Genomic DNA, 17,377 nt, shown 5'->3' with positions numbered 1-17,377 from the left:
CCCTGTAATTTGTGGTGCTGTTACGTCAAAAGAAAACTGGATTTGGAATCAGAAAACTTGTAAGGGCTCTGCCTCTTACAAAAATATTACTTGGAGCAAGTCTGCAATGGTATACTCTTTTTCAGAAGCAATATATGTATGTATTATCTCTGTATTGCTTGAAGGAATAGGCTAATGAGTATTAAAATGCTTATCCTATAGTAAACAACCAGTAGATGGTCATTAAATCTGAAATTATCTTTTGAGTAAAAACGAATGAAAGAGTTTTGTCATCAGTTGTTCTTAGGTTAGGTGTTGGATGAGGTGACTGGCAAGGTTCTTTTCATTATGGAATGCCACATTGCTACTGAAAGCCCATTTGTAGCTGTAGTTACAGCCCAGGCTTTGGGCTGTAACTTTTCTGTGCTTCGGTTTTCTCATTTGTAAAATAGGGACTGATGACAGTGTCTGTCTCATCAGAATTTTGTGAAGATAAAATGAATTAGTAAATATAAACCATTTGGAATGGTGGTCAATAAATATTAGTCTTTTTCCCTGTCCCCTAAGTCTTTCCTTTCCCCCCTTCCCTTTGTCCCCTCCTCTTCTGTCCTCTTTCTTGCTCCCTTTATCCCCATCCCACTCTTTTTCTCCCTTCCCCTTCTCTCCTTCCCTCTGTCATCATCGTTTCAGATAGAATACGTTAATATTTGTCTCCATATTCAGTATTTCTAACGACTTTTCTGTAGTGGTGGTGGTGCATTTGAAAATGAGGATTACTTGCCAGCTAATGCTTTAAGAGGATTAAACTAACGGTGGTAGGGATTGGTCAGTGTTCAGAGGAGCCCAGGTAGGGGAGACTGTAATAGTCCATGTAAGAAGCAGTGGAAACCTTAACTGGGGTAGAGACAAAGAATAGAAAAGGAAACATTCCTGGCAGAAACGTTATAGGTTTGAGTTCAGATATTTTGTGTGGAAATGAGAGAGATGTCAGGCCTAGTTGTTGGAAATATGACAGTCCTACAGATGGGGCTATTGGAAGGAGGAGCGTATTTGGTAGGATTCAGAAAGGCTTTAGTCTAGTGAAGTGAATTTTATTTTTAAAATGCTGAGTTTTACATGATGATGAATCATACAAATTCACATGTCCTACAAATAGTTGGAAATGTGAATTCATGGCATATTTAGCAATGAGTGGACCAATTTGGCTAGATTGGAAGTGCATGTTTATTAGACAGTTTACTTTCTGATTGTGATCTTGTTTTTGAAGGGTCTATTTGTCTGGGAAAGAAGCATGTTAATCATATAGAGGGGGTGCTACTTTGGGAACATTAATCCATATTCTCTCATACAGTGAGACAATGCAGTTGCTGTCTATGAAACAAATACTTTTTCTTCACTGTTTCTTTTCTCTCATTGTAATGATTGGGAGTCCGGGGGAATATCAGATATTTGAAGGTGGACATTGTTTTATTGCCAATTATATTTAATATGCCCTGCATACTTCAGCCAACATTCATCATTGTTCTAACTTCCCCCCAAATTTTGCTGACTTGGAAGCGCAGTGGTACTCAGAAAGGAGTTGGCATAATGGAGTATAATATCACAGTTTACTTGTCTTATAAAGCCATAACTATGATATTGCTGAATAAATGAAGCTATCAAATAAGAGGTGGCAATAAGATTACAGCTCTGCAGAAATCCTGAGGGCAGAATAAAATTGTCTATTTACTAAGCATAAGTATTTTGATATAACTATTTGATGTTATGCTTCTTCCCCCTCTTTTTCTAATCACTTTGACCCATATTTTTCACACTATATTCTTCACTAGGCAGATTTATGAAGTGGGTTAGTCGTTTAAATTCTACTGCTTCCAAATATTTCTATCTTATTTTCTTCTGTTAGTTATTCTTTAAGGAGATCAAGGCTAGGTATAGAGCTGTTGGTGCCCACTGAGATGTGGCCTCCAAAGCTACAGAGGCTTTGGTTGGTGCTTGAGTGTAAGTTTCTCATTAATAATAAAGTTTAAATGGATATATGCTATAGGGATTCAAGGATTTAGATGTCCATAAAGCAGCAATATTTTCATGGAATTATTTTCTTCCCCCCACCTTACTTTCTCCTTCTCTCCCCTCTGTCTCCCCCTTTATCCTTCCTTCCTTCCATTGTTTCTTTCATCAAGCATTTCTCCCAATCTTGTTTATGGGTCTCCTTTGGTTTCATTCTAACCATGCATCCTTTTGAATTCTTAAAATAGGACTAAGTCCATATCAATCTTCATTGTTTTCTTTCCAATTCATCCTCCCTATAAGGAAGAATGATTAGGATTCATTAAAGCACAGTCATTGTTCCCAAGAGTTCTTGATTTTCATATCTCAACTCTAGTATCTGGAAAATGCTCTCAACTCTCAGCTGTGTTTAGAATCATAGACCTGTACATATTTTAATGCTCATTAAATATGAACTAAAACTTTATGGAGAGATTTGTTTGTGCTTTTTTTGCTTTTAAGTTCCGTTCCATAACTTGCCCATTTGTGAGTTTGGCTTTTTTGGGTCATGTTCTCTGTTGGTCAGGCTGTGCCTTATCTTTCTGTAAAGGACAGTTGGCTTGTAGAGCCTGGAATTATGATGCCCTGCCCCAGGACTCCCTGTGCCTTAATGCAGCTCATAATAATCTTGGATTTTCCCCTTAGTTCACCCTAGTCACTAAAGCCTAACTTTAAAGGGACATAAAAGCTTTTGATTCTTCCTCTTTGTTTTTCATCTGTTGGTAAATGCTTGGAAAGTCTTTAGCAACTGTTTAAACCCTCCAGTGGCTGTCCTGATGACAGGACTTTTTAAGTAGGAAAAGGGATTCATTCAGCATAAAAAGATTTTAAGAATCAATTTTAGTCATTTAATAATTATTTAAGTTTAAGGAGCAAGTGGAAAAAAATAGTGAAGATGTTGGGAGAGTGATTGAGTAAATCTGTAAAGGATGTATGCCACCTAAAATGTTTCCAGTTATAGATGCTTCCAAAACAGAATCTTCTGTCTACAGATACTGCTTATTTATGTGAAAAGTGTCTCCTGGATGTATATGAAGAATAAAATAGCAACAAAAAAAAAATCAGTGATCCAGATTAACAGGTTTAGCCAGTGCACATTGGGCAATGAGAACAGTAGGTAGGAGAGCTATAATCTAACTTGGTTGGAGATGCCATCAGAAGTGGCCTGATACTTCATAGGACTTTTTCCTGGTTGGAAAATAGAAACTTAATAAAGGTATTTTCTCATTGCCCATTGTCTCTAGATCTCTCTCATCTAGAATGTTGCTCTCACCCTTTACAGATTTATTTTGTCAACTTATAAAAGCCAAGTAAGTCTGTCTCAAGCCTAACACTGTCAGGTTCCTGCCTCAAAGAGCATGGTTGGTTAGAGGCCGTGGTATTGAGCTATAGAGAAGATCTGAAGGGATCTTGGCATTGGGCCTATTAGTTGAGCCTACTAGCCATTAAACATTTTTCCTACTTGTTTGCTATCTTTTGGGATAAGGAACCCATATCTTTCATGTATATGAGCAAAAGTGAAGCTAAATTTCTGAAGACAGCAATTTTCCAATCTTCAGAGCTTTCTGTCTCATTGAAACCCATGATGATCTTTTCTTCCTTCCTTATTTCTAATCTAGTTACAGAGAAAGACACCTGCACCCTGTAACTTCCCTTGTAGATAAGCTGCACAGTATCCCCTAAACAGCTGACAAGAAGTGAGATCAGCCATCTGGAATGTTAGAAATCAATATTGGAACTTAGTCAACTGGGGATCTCCATCCCACCACTTGTGAAAATGCCTGTATTTATGGTGAAAGTACAACCAGTATGTGAGGAAGTAGAAGCAGTTTTTCAACTTTAAGACATTGGAACCTTTGAGGGTCATGGGTGATAGAGGCCCAGGATACATAACTGATGTCTCATAGTAACAGCCTTTGGTGCTTAGTATATAAAATTTAACCCCTTGAAGTTATTATAAAGAAATAATACAGTAAGTATATGTGTGTGCTTGCATACATTTCCCTGAGATGTGTATCTCTGTGTAGATAAAGTGACTAGATTAGTCTACATTTACCCCCAGTTTCACTTACCCATGGCTAGGCACATTCTAAACATATTAAATTGAAACTTCCAGAAATAAACAGTTTATTGGTTTTAAATTACACACCTTTCTGAGACTCCCCATCCAGTGATGAAATCTTATACTCCCCAGCCCGGAACATGTGAATCATCCCTTAGTTCAGGGTAGTATCCATGATGTGTACACTACCTGTCCCTTAGTAACCATCTAGGTTATTACATCAACTGGCTGTTGATGATAGCATATTGTTATAATTGTTCTAGTCTTTATTAATTATTGTCATTATCCTTTTACTGTTCCTATTGATCAGTTAAACTTTTTCATAGTTATGAGAAAACATAGTATACGTAGGGTTTGGTACTATCTGTAGTTTCAGGCATTTACTGAGGGTCTTGGAATATACCACCTGCTAATAAGGAGAGGGAGGCTTTTGTATTATGAATATTCTGTTCTCTCAATTATCTTTTAGTCCTTCCCTTTAACTTTGACATAAATATATTATAGAAGCATTTCTTTATAGGTTTGCTTTATTCTGAACATATACCCACATGTGTTTGCCTTAAGGAAAATATTCTGCTTTTGTAATCTCCATGGATACCTCAGTGACTGATAAAATGTAGATAGTTTTTAAGTGGAAAATGATAAGCTCAAAAGGCTAGATAAAGGCCTATGAGCCAGAGCGACTGAGTTATCTATTACTTTTTTCAGATGGAGAATGAAGAGGTGGGTATATGAGGGGGAGTTGCAGAATTATTCACTATGCTCACTGTTTTGATATTATTGGGGCTGAGAACATGATGCCCCAAAGACTAACATTTGATGTACTGAGAGGTCTTAGAACCTGTCTCAGAATCGAGATCCCTCAGACCTTGTCTTACTCCCCTATCCCCAAGGACAGAAAAGGACAGATTCTCTGGAATATCCTTATCTAAGAAAGCTTCTTTCTTAAAGAAATGCATTGGCCTTAAACCTCCTCCTTAGGGATCTTATCAAATCACAAGGAAAGATGGACCACTGGCATATAGGAGAGACCAGGAGTCATCACCCTGCTTGGACCAACTTTTCGTCTGTTCTACTGAGGACAGCTCCAAAAGATTACCTGGGGAATTTTATCTACTTAATAAGACAACTTCAGCTTAATACAAAAAAAAATAACAACAAAAACAGCCTTTGTTTCTGTGCAATTCCACCTCTAACTTCCCAACAATGTTTGCCTCCCACCCCCTGGGTCCATTCTCCATAATGATTTACTGCCCTTCCAAAGAGTTATCTATGTCCCTCATCTCCCCAGTCTCCTATGAAAAAGGCTATATAAGCTTGTGTACCACACTGGGTAACTGAGTAATCATTCCCCCGTGCTATGCATTTTAAATTGAAATTTCATATGTCTTTTTCTCGTCTTAATCTACCTGTTATCAGTTGATATTCAGGGAACCTTCAGAGGCCAAGGAGAGCTTTTCCCTTAGTCCCTACAATATCTTCATCTGTTTAATCCAGGTTCTAGTTTATCAAGTAGTATAGTCACTTAAGTTAACTCTACTTATAAGCACCAAATCCTTGAAGCTACAGAATGTATGAGTTGAGTGATAAAGAGCACATGTGTATATATGGGGAAGGTTTTATCTTTATTGTCACTGTGAAATATGTGACATCATGATACAAGATGACTTACATTTAGGAGACCTGGTCTAGTAACTAAAAGTACTAAAGATAAGCCAGATTCCTCAGGGTCAGAGAAAGGAGTTACAAATACGAAAAGGAAGAAAACTAGAATAAACCCTGTAGTAGTGAACTAAATTGTGAATATCTGTGTGAAATCATGCTGTGTTAGTTCAGATTGTCCAAAAAGCAGATGCCAAAAAGGATTAGATGTGCAAGAGATTAATTGGGGGAAAACTGCCTGAGAGAAGATGGGAAGGAAGTCATGGGAGGCTAGGAGAGCCGCCATACTGCAGTGCAGTTCAAACCAAGGCAAAGAAGAAAGGGAATGAAGGAAGGTTGGATTAGGGAAAGTCTTAAGTTGTTGGGAAGTTCTAAAGAAAGTTTCCTCAAAACTGATAAGGAGTCAAAATTCCATCAGCGGAACTCCATGTCTCTCCGCAATAAGCTTGCCTTAGTATCTCTGCTGTGCTCAGCTATTGGCTGGGAGTAGCTGGTAGAAATGTAGTCTCGGCTAAAATAAAAGTGATGGATTTCTGAGCATGGCAGCTGGGCCATCAATTAATTATGCTTCTTGCATTTGGAGACCCATTTTCATGACCACCACACATGGTTTTCAGTAGTTTTAGATAGACATAGAAATAAAACATATAGAAATAAATACAAACATACATGTGGAATCTTTAGATAATTGGCTAATTCCAGAGCTGGGAAGAGCATACGAGATAAACCTAGAACCTGCTGTATATGCACCAGAAAACAGACTAGCTCAAAGAAGGACAGGAGACGTGTTTCAAGGACACAAAAGCCAGTTTGTACTAGCCAAGTTGGGAACAATTTGAGCATCAAAATGAAAGCAAAAGTAATAAATTGCAACTGTTTGAATAAAATGAGATTTTTCATGAATTCTTCTAATACAAATAAATGAATAGCTTGGGAGTTTGTTGAGGGATGAGAATTATATAGTTCTGTGTTTCCTCACAAAATACCTATTTAATTACAAAGAGGAAAAGAGTAACCCTCCAGTGGAGAATCCTGGTAGACCTCCCAAGTCAAGTGATCAAAGTTAACATCATCAATAAATTATACATTAGTGCTTAATTTGAATATGATCACCCAGAAACATCAGGCACGCCAAAATAACTGGCATGTACTCTTCAAAAGTGTCAAGGCCACTTAGTCAAAGATTAAGACAAAGAACTGTTCCAGACTAAAGAGATATGTTTCTGAACTAGATGTCTTTTCTCTAAGTATTCCATTAGAACAGTTGGCAAAATCTGAGCAGGTTTGTGGATTAGATGGTGGTTATGTGGCTATGTTAATATCCTGGTTCTCATTTTTTGAATATGTAAGAAAATGTCCTGGCTTGTAGGAAATGCATGCTAAGTTATTTGGGATGATGATACTGCAAGTCAGCCACTTGATCTCAGTTGGTTTAAAGAGGAGGGGCGTGTACATTATGTGCAACTTTTCTATAAGTTTAGAGGGTTTCAGAATTAAATACACACAGACTTAACACTGTGAAGTAATCTATATAGTTGTAGATAATTACCCGATATACTAATGACTTGTTTGTGGTTTCAGATACTGGTAGAGGTGAAGAAAACAGGCAGAAATGTGATTAAACAGTTATAACCTACTAAGATTGAAGTTTACTCCTTAAGATTTCTTATTCTTTTATTTACACATTTTTCTCCTTGTTGGCATAATGTAGGACCTCATAGTTTCACAGCTGTCTTATAGTGGGAAAGTATGAGCTTATTACCGCCTGCTTGCTGTGGAAAGGAGTTGGAGGGGAAGATATCAGTACTTGTAGATTTTTTTTTTTTTTTAAACAGAGTCTCACTTTATCACCGCTGGTAGAGTGCTATGATGTCATAGCTTACAGCAACCTCAAACTCCTGGGCTCAAGGGATTCTCTCACTTCAGCCTCCCGAGTAGCTGGGACTATAGGCACCCGCCACAACACCCAGCTATTTTTTTTAGAGATGGGGTTTCACTCTGGCTCAGGCTGATCTCGAAACTATGAGCACAGGCAATCAACCTCCCAGAGTGCTACTATTACAGGGGTAAGCCACCACTCTCAGCTATTTATAGATCTTTTAGAAAACTTATGTGTAAGATCCATGTAGCTTGTGTTGGCTTGTATCAGGAACACCTGATCAGGCCCAGTGGAAACTGTTCCTTTATAATAGAACCCTAAATTTCTGTTTTAGTTTGGAGAAGCATTTCAATCCCAGCACAAATTCTTTTTGTGTTTCTGCTGTTACAGAAAGTTGACTTACTGTTAGGCTTCCAATGCTGTTAGCTCTCTTTTTATATGTTGATTGTGAATTATCCATTCAGGCACGTTTAATTGGAGTAGAACTACTGATACACTCAAGAAAGTGAAACTTACACATTTGTCCAAAGCAATTTAGTGTTCTTCTTTCTTACTAACTGATCAACACACTAGTGTCAGGTTCTGAGGCATCTTTAGCCAGGGGAAAATCTTCTGACCTTTCATTAGCAGCCAAAAGAAATGAATGAGACGGTCAAGTATATGGATCTAGGCTAATTCCATCTTCTTTCTCTCCCTTTCCTTCTCTTTTTAAATTGAAGTCTCAGGTAACCAACAGGAAAAAGACACGCTATGAAGGAAAGTAGAAAGTTATTGTCCATGATTCTATGCTGGGCATGCCTGGGCTAGGAAATAAAATAACATTCCAATGCTGTATTTCCAAAGTGATTAGGATATCTCAAATTTTTCTGGGTGTTTGAAAACAAGAGAATTTGCTTTACCTTTAAATATTATTTTTTATTTATCCTAGATGAGCTAAATAATTTCATTCAGAAAATATTTACTATCTTCCTATACAAAGTACTATGCTAGGCACCAGGGTACAGAGCAAGAAAAATGTGACCCATGCCCTTAAAAAGGTCAGCATTTAACAGGGAAGATAGGAACCGAATTAGTAATTATAACATATTATTGCATGATGATTTATCACATTGGGGGACGCATCTAGGCAGTACCTGTGATTTCAACATACTTACCACATAATAAATACCTCATAGTGACAGTTATGATTTCATGTATTTTTACTGTCCTTACTACTAAGCAGCAGTACCACAACTGTTCCTCCAAAAGAAAACTGTACTTAGGGAAAAGAAGTTAAGAGAACATGGCTTAGATGCTAAGCTTAAAAGGAAAATAGTGGGCAGGGTACGGAGTGATTTGGGAATCTAAGGACTTAGGAATTCTATATGGCAGGTCTTAACAGGTCTCTAACATGTGCTGATAGGATAAAGGGGCAAGGACTTTTGGTTCTTTGCTGTCCAGGCAGGTGGGTACTCAGTAATTCTGTGTATTGATTTGAGCAGCATTAACAGAAGCGGATCATTAAACATTTGTTGGTTTGCTTAGTATTTTCTAGCTTTTCATATAGGACTTGTTCATGTGAATTTTTATTACCATTCCAGCTTTTTCCCGCAGACCCCATGTATTGACTATAAAATGTCAATGCTCAGTAATTCAGAATGCGGTAACAAATATTTCTTTGTTCTCTTGGCATTTAAAATTACCAGAACATCTTAAGCTGTCAGAAGTAGAGTTGTCCCCCACGCCACTTTCTAGCCTTCTTGCTGGCTCTCAGGCATGCAGGGGGGCCTCCCTCTTGCCCTGTTAGAGCTCCTTGGTGACATCTTAGTTAAATCCTCATTATGTATCAACATCTACATCTGCTGATTTGGGGCTGTTGCTTTCTCCGTGCTGCCAAACACAACTCTGTGATAATGACAGCATTTGCCAGCATGCTTTTGCGGTGACTCAGGAGACAGAGTGGCCAGCAAAGCAGCCTCTTTGTGGGAGTAGATTTTGAGAAGTGCTAATTCCGTGGCAGTTTGGAGATATTAATATCGTGCTGGCAGTAGATAAACAGGCAGCAGAGGGGCATATAATGAGAATATTGTCAGCCACAGCATCTTCCTTTCTCTACTAGCACATTTTTTCTCCTTTTTCAAAAAGTATGTTCTCCTGCGTTTTGATGAATAGAACCCATAAATGGCTTAAATATACATAAATACTGATTAGTTCAGCTCCCAGCATCCACACAGCATGACTTTCTAAGAACCACTAGTGTGTTAAGAGTTAACTACATTTTCAAACAATAGTAAATCACAGCATATGGCCCAGTAGCCTATTGCTTACCATACCCTCTCCCTAAAGGGCACCAAACCAGATGGTTAGAGTGGGGCCTTTCATGTAATTATGACAGACAAAGAAAGACATAAGCACCATGTTGCCTCAATAATATCAGTCCTCTTGCTTTCCAGTATTTGCTATTGTTAATTACAGTTAATTTGTTGAAAATTTGTACTTGGGGTTTTATTGTTTATATCAAAGCTCCCTTTCCAGGTTGAGGAGAAACTGTGGAAATTTGTTTCTTTTGATGTCTGAGTTGTTATCTCCCATGCATTTTTCTTTAGTTAGTAGATGCAGGCCACTTTATTATGGTACCTCTCGTTCCAAAGTGGGAGCAGTTTCCTTCTGGTTAAAAAAGAATTGCTTTAAGTTAGATTCTAACCCAAGATTGCCCCTTTGGAGTATTGCTCCAAAACTGTTCTCAGATTTTATACTTTTCAACTTTGTTTTGTTTTTTAGAAAGAATTTCCTTTGTACTAGAATGCTATCCTCCCCACCTCTCCTCTTCTCTCTAATTCATTTATGACTCTTACCTTCTCTAAGCCCACTTAGGACAAAAGATCCACTCTCAAGAGTTGTGATAAGAAGAGGAACACTTTGACTATTAGGTCAAACCAATGTTTCTAATGTTACAAAACTAAAACAAGACATGTTTCCAACTTGAGGAAGAAAGACACCCCGTCTCTACTAAAAATAGAAAAAATTAGCAGCACCTTCCTATAGGCTACTTAGGAGGCTGAGGCAAGAAAAAATTAGCAGGGCATAGAGGCACCTTTCTATATAGCTACTTGGGAGGCTGAAGCAAGAGGATTGCTTAAGCCCAGGAGATTAAGGTTGCTGTGATCTATGATGCTGCCACTGCACTCTAGCCCAGAAGAAAGCAAGACCCTATCTCAAAAAATTGATTAAATAAATAAATTAAATTAAGTAAAATAAAACATGACATCTTCTAGTAGCTATAAAGTCTAGAAAGGAGATTTTGGGAAATTCAGGTCATGCTTTTATGTGTTCAGTTTTTCATCTATGTGCCTAATATTTTAGAGCAGACTTTTCTTGAGGGTAGTGGCTTGTTTATAACATTCTGTAAATAGCCTGCCCTAATGTGGGCTTTTTACAGACATTTTTGGCTAGTGTTTATGTGTGGATTGATATAGTATCTGACTATACTAACCAGAAAAATGCTGAGCTAGGGAACTTTGTTATTCAGCCTCTTATTTGGATTTCTAGCTTAGCAACTCATTGGTCTTGAAATCCTTGGCTTCTCCCTCCCTCTGCCAGAATGCATTAAGACCTCCAGGTGCTAACTGTTATTATTTCTGTTGACTGAGCCCCATATGCACTTCTAGTGCTCACTGACCTATCTTTTCTGTTGCAGAAACATCGCTGAGGCTCTTGTCAGCAAAGGTCTAGCCACAGTGATCAGATACCGGCAGGATGATGACCAACGATCCTCACACTATGATGAACTGCTCGCTGCAGAGGCCAGGTGAGACAAAATAATTACTGGACACACTGGGACCCACAGCCCCACTATTTTTCTCTCCCACTATTGTGCCTCTACTTGAGCAGAATGTGTTGGAAAATAATATGCTGATAGAGTTTGTGTCCTTTTATTATTTCAGTTTTTCCCCATGAAAAGAAGGGCACACTTTAAACATGCCGTCTAACCTTGGTTAAGTACACTTGAGCTTCCTTTCTTTTTATATGCAAAGTTGGTGTATATTAGATATGATCTCCCTAATGTAGACATTATAAAAGGAAACATGAATGAGAGCATTCTATAAGCTACTTGGATCATCATTTCTGGGACTAACAGTGAAGTCCTGCTGATGTGAGCAGTACATTTACCCTATTTCCTACCTCCAGAGACCTCTATTCCCAACCCCTCCCATTAATCACCTTTAGACCTTTTGTCATGTACAAAGGAAATGAAAACATTTATTAGGAAATTAGTTTTGGTTTCAAACACTGACAGCTGGCAGGAGAGTATTTGAGAAGCCCTGTGACATTTTACTTTTGTCCTTCATCCCTATGGCAGGTTGCCCCAAGGACATGCACACTGCTTAGCAGTATTTCTAGCCATTGACATTCCTCAAGGTTTTTATTCAAGGAGGCTTTTGTCACTGGGTAGTGTGGTAGTTGAGTGATTCCCAGACTTCCTGGGAAGCAGAGCAAGAACGGAGCTGCTTATTGCTGAACTGATTTAGGTAACTCAGCAAACTGCTTGTACTCAACCAAAATATGTCTGTCGTTTCAATAGGCTTGCCTCGCTCAGCAGTTTTTCTGTGGTCTCTAGGACCCATTTAGTTCTAGAACTTTGGTAATTGTCAGGTTATTCTCCACATTTAGAGGAAAAATGAGTTTGAGCACATGTTATCTAATCTCAACTTCAGACTTTGACATTGAGATCACTTCTCTTGCTCTCTGGCCTAGAACATTGCCCTGACATTTACCTCCAACACCACCGTATCCTGATGGATAGAGCATCTGTAGGATGTCACACAGAATGTCAGCTAAGAAATCAGTCTGTCAAGCCACTGTGGCTTTTTGGATACTTTCTTGTGGGCTTTTCCCAGTAGTCCCTGTCTAGCATCTGATTCTTAAGTACAAAAAATATGGCAAAAATGTCCATAACTTGATTAAGATTTATTAATGGCCATGTAAAAGTAATGTGATATATAGTCTATAATTGGCGTTTCTCATAAACCTCATTTATCTTCTTCTCTCCCTACCTATATTACAGCTGAGCCAGGTAGGCCCAAACAGCCTGTGGTGAGAAATGTAGCTTCACATTTCCTGGTACTGTTTGATCATCTAGTTTCTATAAGAAATGGACAATTACTAAAAGACAGATGGGATTCAGAGGGTCCATGTTCAGCCTGACCTGATAGTAACTTATACATTTCCAGAGTAGCAAGAGTGCTTTGTAGTACATTGGGTTATGTAGTCATATTTTCTTTGCTGAGTTCACACTGCCACTGGTGAATTTTTAATTCTGACAGACAGGTAAGCATGGAAATAATTTGCAAGGGAGCTCCAGAAAGTAAGGTCAGAATAAAGCTTGTTTATTATCCTGTTAGAAATAGCCATGTTGGGCTATAATGTTTATTGAATATACATAGATAGTAAAATATTTTAAACTTTACGCTTTAAGAAGAAAATAGCCTCTTTAGTCAAGTGTTCATTTTGTGCTGAAGTCATGTAACAAGATGCTTGCTTGCTAAAGCAGTGAGCTGCCTGGAGATAATTGTGTTAAGCCATTGCTTTCAGACTGATGGTAGAAAAATTGGCTTTGGGGTCATTGCACTGTTGCAGGTTGAATAAACGGAGAGAAATTAAGCACTTCCTTAAGCCTGTGAGGCGTTGCCATAAGGCAATACAGGCCTCATAAAGAACAGGGAGAAATATCCAGCATGAACTGTGAGTGGGTTTTCATTTGGAACAGTATTGTCAGCAAGCCCCAGGATGGTGGCCCAGTGCCATCTTCTAGATGGTAATCCCCAGGGAGGTGAAGTCACATTCATGAAAGATCAGAGCACCTGCTGTATGGGAATGGCAGTTTTGTAGCCATTAAAAAAGATTTTTGGTGCAGAATATGCCCGTTGTTTGAAAATGATAAAGTCAGCCCCTTTGCAAGACCACCTGTCTTCTGACACTACTTTGAGTTTGCCTTTAGTTTGAAGCACTTGGTTCTCTCATGACACACTCCCTGTGTTCCCTTAGCATTCTTACCTTCTGTCACATTACAGAATATCAGAGCCCTTTGACATGCTGCTTCTGCCCTTATCCTGTTATTTATTGAATATTATCTGAGTTAAGGATTGTTTTCCCCTAGATAGATTAGCTATATTTTTTCCAGTTGAACTCTGCTTTGTGATTTTTATGCCCCTGTCAATGCAGTTTGTCTACCTCCCAGCTTTGTGTCCTCTGCAGATCTCATTAGTGAATTGTTTACTCCTTTTCTAGGCCCTGAATAGAACCCCTAAATAAGAATGGCTTTGGTGTTGACCCCAAGTCTCTCACTGCATGGACTGTCACTTAACTGTCTTTTGTTTATCATCCTTCAGCCACTTTTTAATCTTCTGTGATTGTGTATTGAACCAAGCCTGTTTGAATTAATTTCTCAAGTAAAATTTCTTGAGGTACTGTATCTAATGCTTTAGCAAAGGCTACACTCATAACATCTGCTGCATTCATATCAGTCATTCATTCTGAAACTCTTTAGGTAAATAGTAAGTGGGTGAAAGTAACATGATGGTGACTTTCATCAGTAACATCATTCTGATCAGTCCCTCTCTGCAAGGCCACTAATTCTAACAGACTTCTTTGACCCCGGCCTTAATTTCCTGTTTGTCTCTCTGGTTATCACTAGTGTTATTGGCAATGGTGGAGAGTGTTCTTCCACTGACTTTGCTTTCCAGCGCACTGCTTGGCCATTAATCCCTTTAGAGAAACATTGTAAGTTTTGGGGAAAGGTCAGCTGGGTATGACTTCTCAGGTCGGTGCAGCTACCTGCCTAGGAGTTCATGAGTTTTCATAGGACTCTGCAATCCCTATTTTGTCTGCAAGGGGGTATGTGATCTAGTCTTTCTTAGATCACTGATGGGAGCTCCAGGAGTAATGTGGTAGGTGCTCTTTGGGAGACCAGATGAGATGGAAAGGGAAAAATAATACCAATTTGCAATTTGGCTGTTGCTTTCAGGCATATCCCTTTGCCTGTTGGAGCAACCTCTACAACCACAGCAGCTCGGCTCAGTTTGCTGAACCACTGAGGCTCCTTCATTCAGATGCCAGGCTGCTTTATGTCTCAAGTATGTGGCCCATCTAGAGGAAGCCACATCTTTTTTGTTTAAGGATAAATAAACATCAAATTCCCAAAAGGCAGCTTTCCTTTCCAGTGCAGTTGTCTGTCATCAGCTGCCTCCTCCCTCATTACCTTGTGTCCTGACAAGATAAGGTTTTGCCATTTTTTCATGTACTCTCAGGTCTTATTTCTCTCATGGGCTCCACTGAAGAGCCATTGATTTTGTCCCAGGGTTCTGAAAGCTCCACTGCACGTATCCTCCATATTTTTTACAAGAAGGATTTCAGTGCAGCAGACCCACAGCTTTCTGTGGCACTTCTGAACTTGGTACCCCCTCCCCTTTTGGATGCATCATATAGGCTCCTTAGGGAGTGTGACACATCTATTCTGTTCTGCATGATTCTAATGTTTGATCTCCATATTGACTTTCTACCTTTCCAATTCTCGTTTTACTTCAGCCTTTCTCATTTAGCTGGCCTATTACATTCCTAGTCTTTATATGTGTTCTAAAATTAAGGCAGAGGTTTTGATTTTCAGGGAATTTCTTCTATATCCTTGTGAGGTATTTTTAAGGCAGTCATTATTGGGACCCTTCTTACTTTCTAAGTTGCTTTAACAGTCTTCCATATACTCTATCCCATGTATTTGTATAACACATCCAGTATGATTTTGTAGAGGCCAGAATGAGAATTTCATCATCATACTAGATTGTCTTGCAGTTGGGCTTATGTTGAGCATTTATGGACACTAAAGACAAGTTGATAGTGATTAGAGTCAGTTCAAAGCCTGGCTATGTGTGCTCTTCTTCAGACATGGAGAATATCATCTTATGTGCATTGTCCTGATGCTGCCAATAGCTTTGTTTTTAAATGTAATATTTTAAAAATTACTAGAAACTATTAGAATCTGTGACTCATTGCAGGAAAACACAGAAGTTATGATGAGGCTTTATTCCTTTAGGGCACCCTTTAATTCTGAGATTTTGTAATTTAAATATAGGATGTATATATTCAAAAAAGAAATTGATGCCCCAGCTTGACTGTGGGAAAGTAATTGTATTGAACAATCTGGTGTCTGAGCAGATTTAAATGAATTTAGATTCATTCTAGACATACCTAATGAGGTTAGGGTTATCTCAGAAGAGGAAAGGGCAGACTGGCTCTTATCTTTTCATGTGTATTCTGTTTCTTGCCTTGCACACTGCAGATTCAGAAATCCGTGTTGTTGTCCTCTGTCTTTTAGAGGCACACATGAACCTGCCCTCCTCTCAGCTTTGCCATGGCTCCCTCTTTTCCTGATCCCCATAAGGGCTTATTTTTCTGATTGAGCAAGCCCAAAATACTAGTGTTCCTGCCTTTCTTACTTCTACATCTCCAATCTCCAAACCCCATGAGTACCAATCAGTCTGTTACTTTTTGTCAGTGTGATTGAGGGCACCTTCCTTTCAAAAGCTTCTCTTTGCTTGAACATCTAGGAAATCTGTGCTGTCATTTCTATCACAGACTTTGATCAAAAGGCTAGAAACTTGGCTGGGTACGGTTTTCTCACGCCTGTAATCCTAGCACTCTGGGAGGCCGAGGTGGGTGGATTGCCTGAGCTCACAAGCAAGTTCAAGATCAGCCTTAGCAAAAGCGAGACCCTGTCTCTACTAAAAAATAGAAAAACTGAGGCAAAAGGATTGCTTGAGCCCGATTTGGAGGTTGCTGTGAGCTGTGATGCCACAGCACTCTACCCAGGGCGACAGTTTGAGACTCTGTCTCAAAAAAAATAAAAAAATAAAAATAAAAGGGCTAGAAACTTGTTGATCACTCTTTCCTAGACCAGCATCAGTGGTCATTATTAAGAGGGATTTCGTTTTTTTGTTGTTGTTTTTGAGACAGAGTGTCTGTTGCCCTGGCTAGAGTACTGCAGCATCAGCCTAGCTCACAGCAATCTCAAACTCCTGGGTTCAAGTGATGCTCCTGCCCCAGCCTCCCAAATAGCTGGGACTACATACAGGTGCCCACCATGAAGCTGGCTAAATTTTCTAGTTTTTGTAGAGACAGGGTCTCGCTCTTGCTCAGGCTAATCTTGAACTCAAGGGATCCTCTAGGCTCAGCCTCTCTGAGTTGTAGGATTACAGTCATGAGCTACCATGCCTGGCCGAGGGATGCAGTTTTAATCATGTATCTCTCTTGGTGATTTAGTTACTAGAGGCCAGGTTGGCTTTCTCATTTCTATATATTTATAGCAGCTGCTTGCAAATATATTTTGCAGTTTCACTGAAATACTTTTGATACCACGGAGAACATGTGCTCTTGGACTTCCACTCTTGACTTAGCCAGAGGAGCTTTACTTTTTTCTGATTTATGGGGAAGATTTTCCCATAAAATTTCAATAAATGAGGGAAAAAAGTTACTATGCCTTTAAAAAAAAATCATCAGGGTATTTCATATCTGTATCTTCAGTTTTACTGGCATTCATAAACTGGATATGAGCATATTGTGTAGAGTTACTTGCCAGCACTTTCTATTGACACATTAAAAGATACTTCTTTAGGACTCTTACGTGGAAGAGGTCAGTATACTGGTTTGGCACAGTTCTGATTTGTTAAGTGTCTTGACAGGAAGAAGCAGGTTTCATTTCATTTTTTTTTTTTTTTTTT

General features: G+C 38.9%; 1 protein-coding gene across 1 annotated transcript in view; it reads left to right on the top strand.

The window, feature by feature from the left end:
• Positions 1-17,377, top strand: part of SND1 (staphylococcal nuclease and tudor domain containing 1) — a 458,234-nt gene that overhangs the window by 241,709 nt on the left and 199,148 nt on the right. Inside the window, exon 13 of the mRNA XM_012805151.2 lies at positions 11,305-11,415. Coding sequence (XP_012660605.1) covers positions 11,305-11,415 — 111 coding nt within the window. The remainder of the gene's footprint in view (positions 1-11,304; positions 11,416-17,377) is intronic.

This window comes from Otolemur garnettii, unplaced genomic scaffold, assembly GCF_000181295.1.
Source record: "Otolemur garnettii isolate 467f Iridium unplaced genomic scaffold, OtoGar3 scaffold00037, whole genome shotgun sequence".
NCBI lineage: Eukaryota > Metazoa > Chordata > Mammalia > Primates > Galagidae > Otolemur > Otolemur garnettii.
The sequence above is the reverse complement of the archived record's forward strand: the minus strand, read 5'-3'. Positions and strand labels throughout refer to the sequence as shown.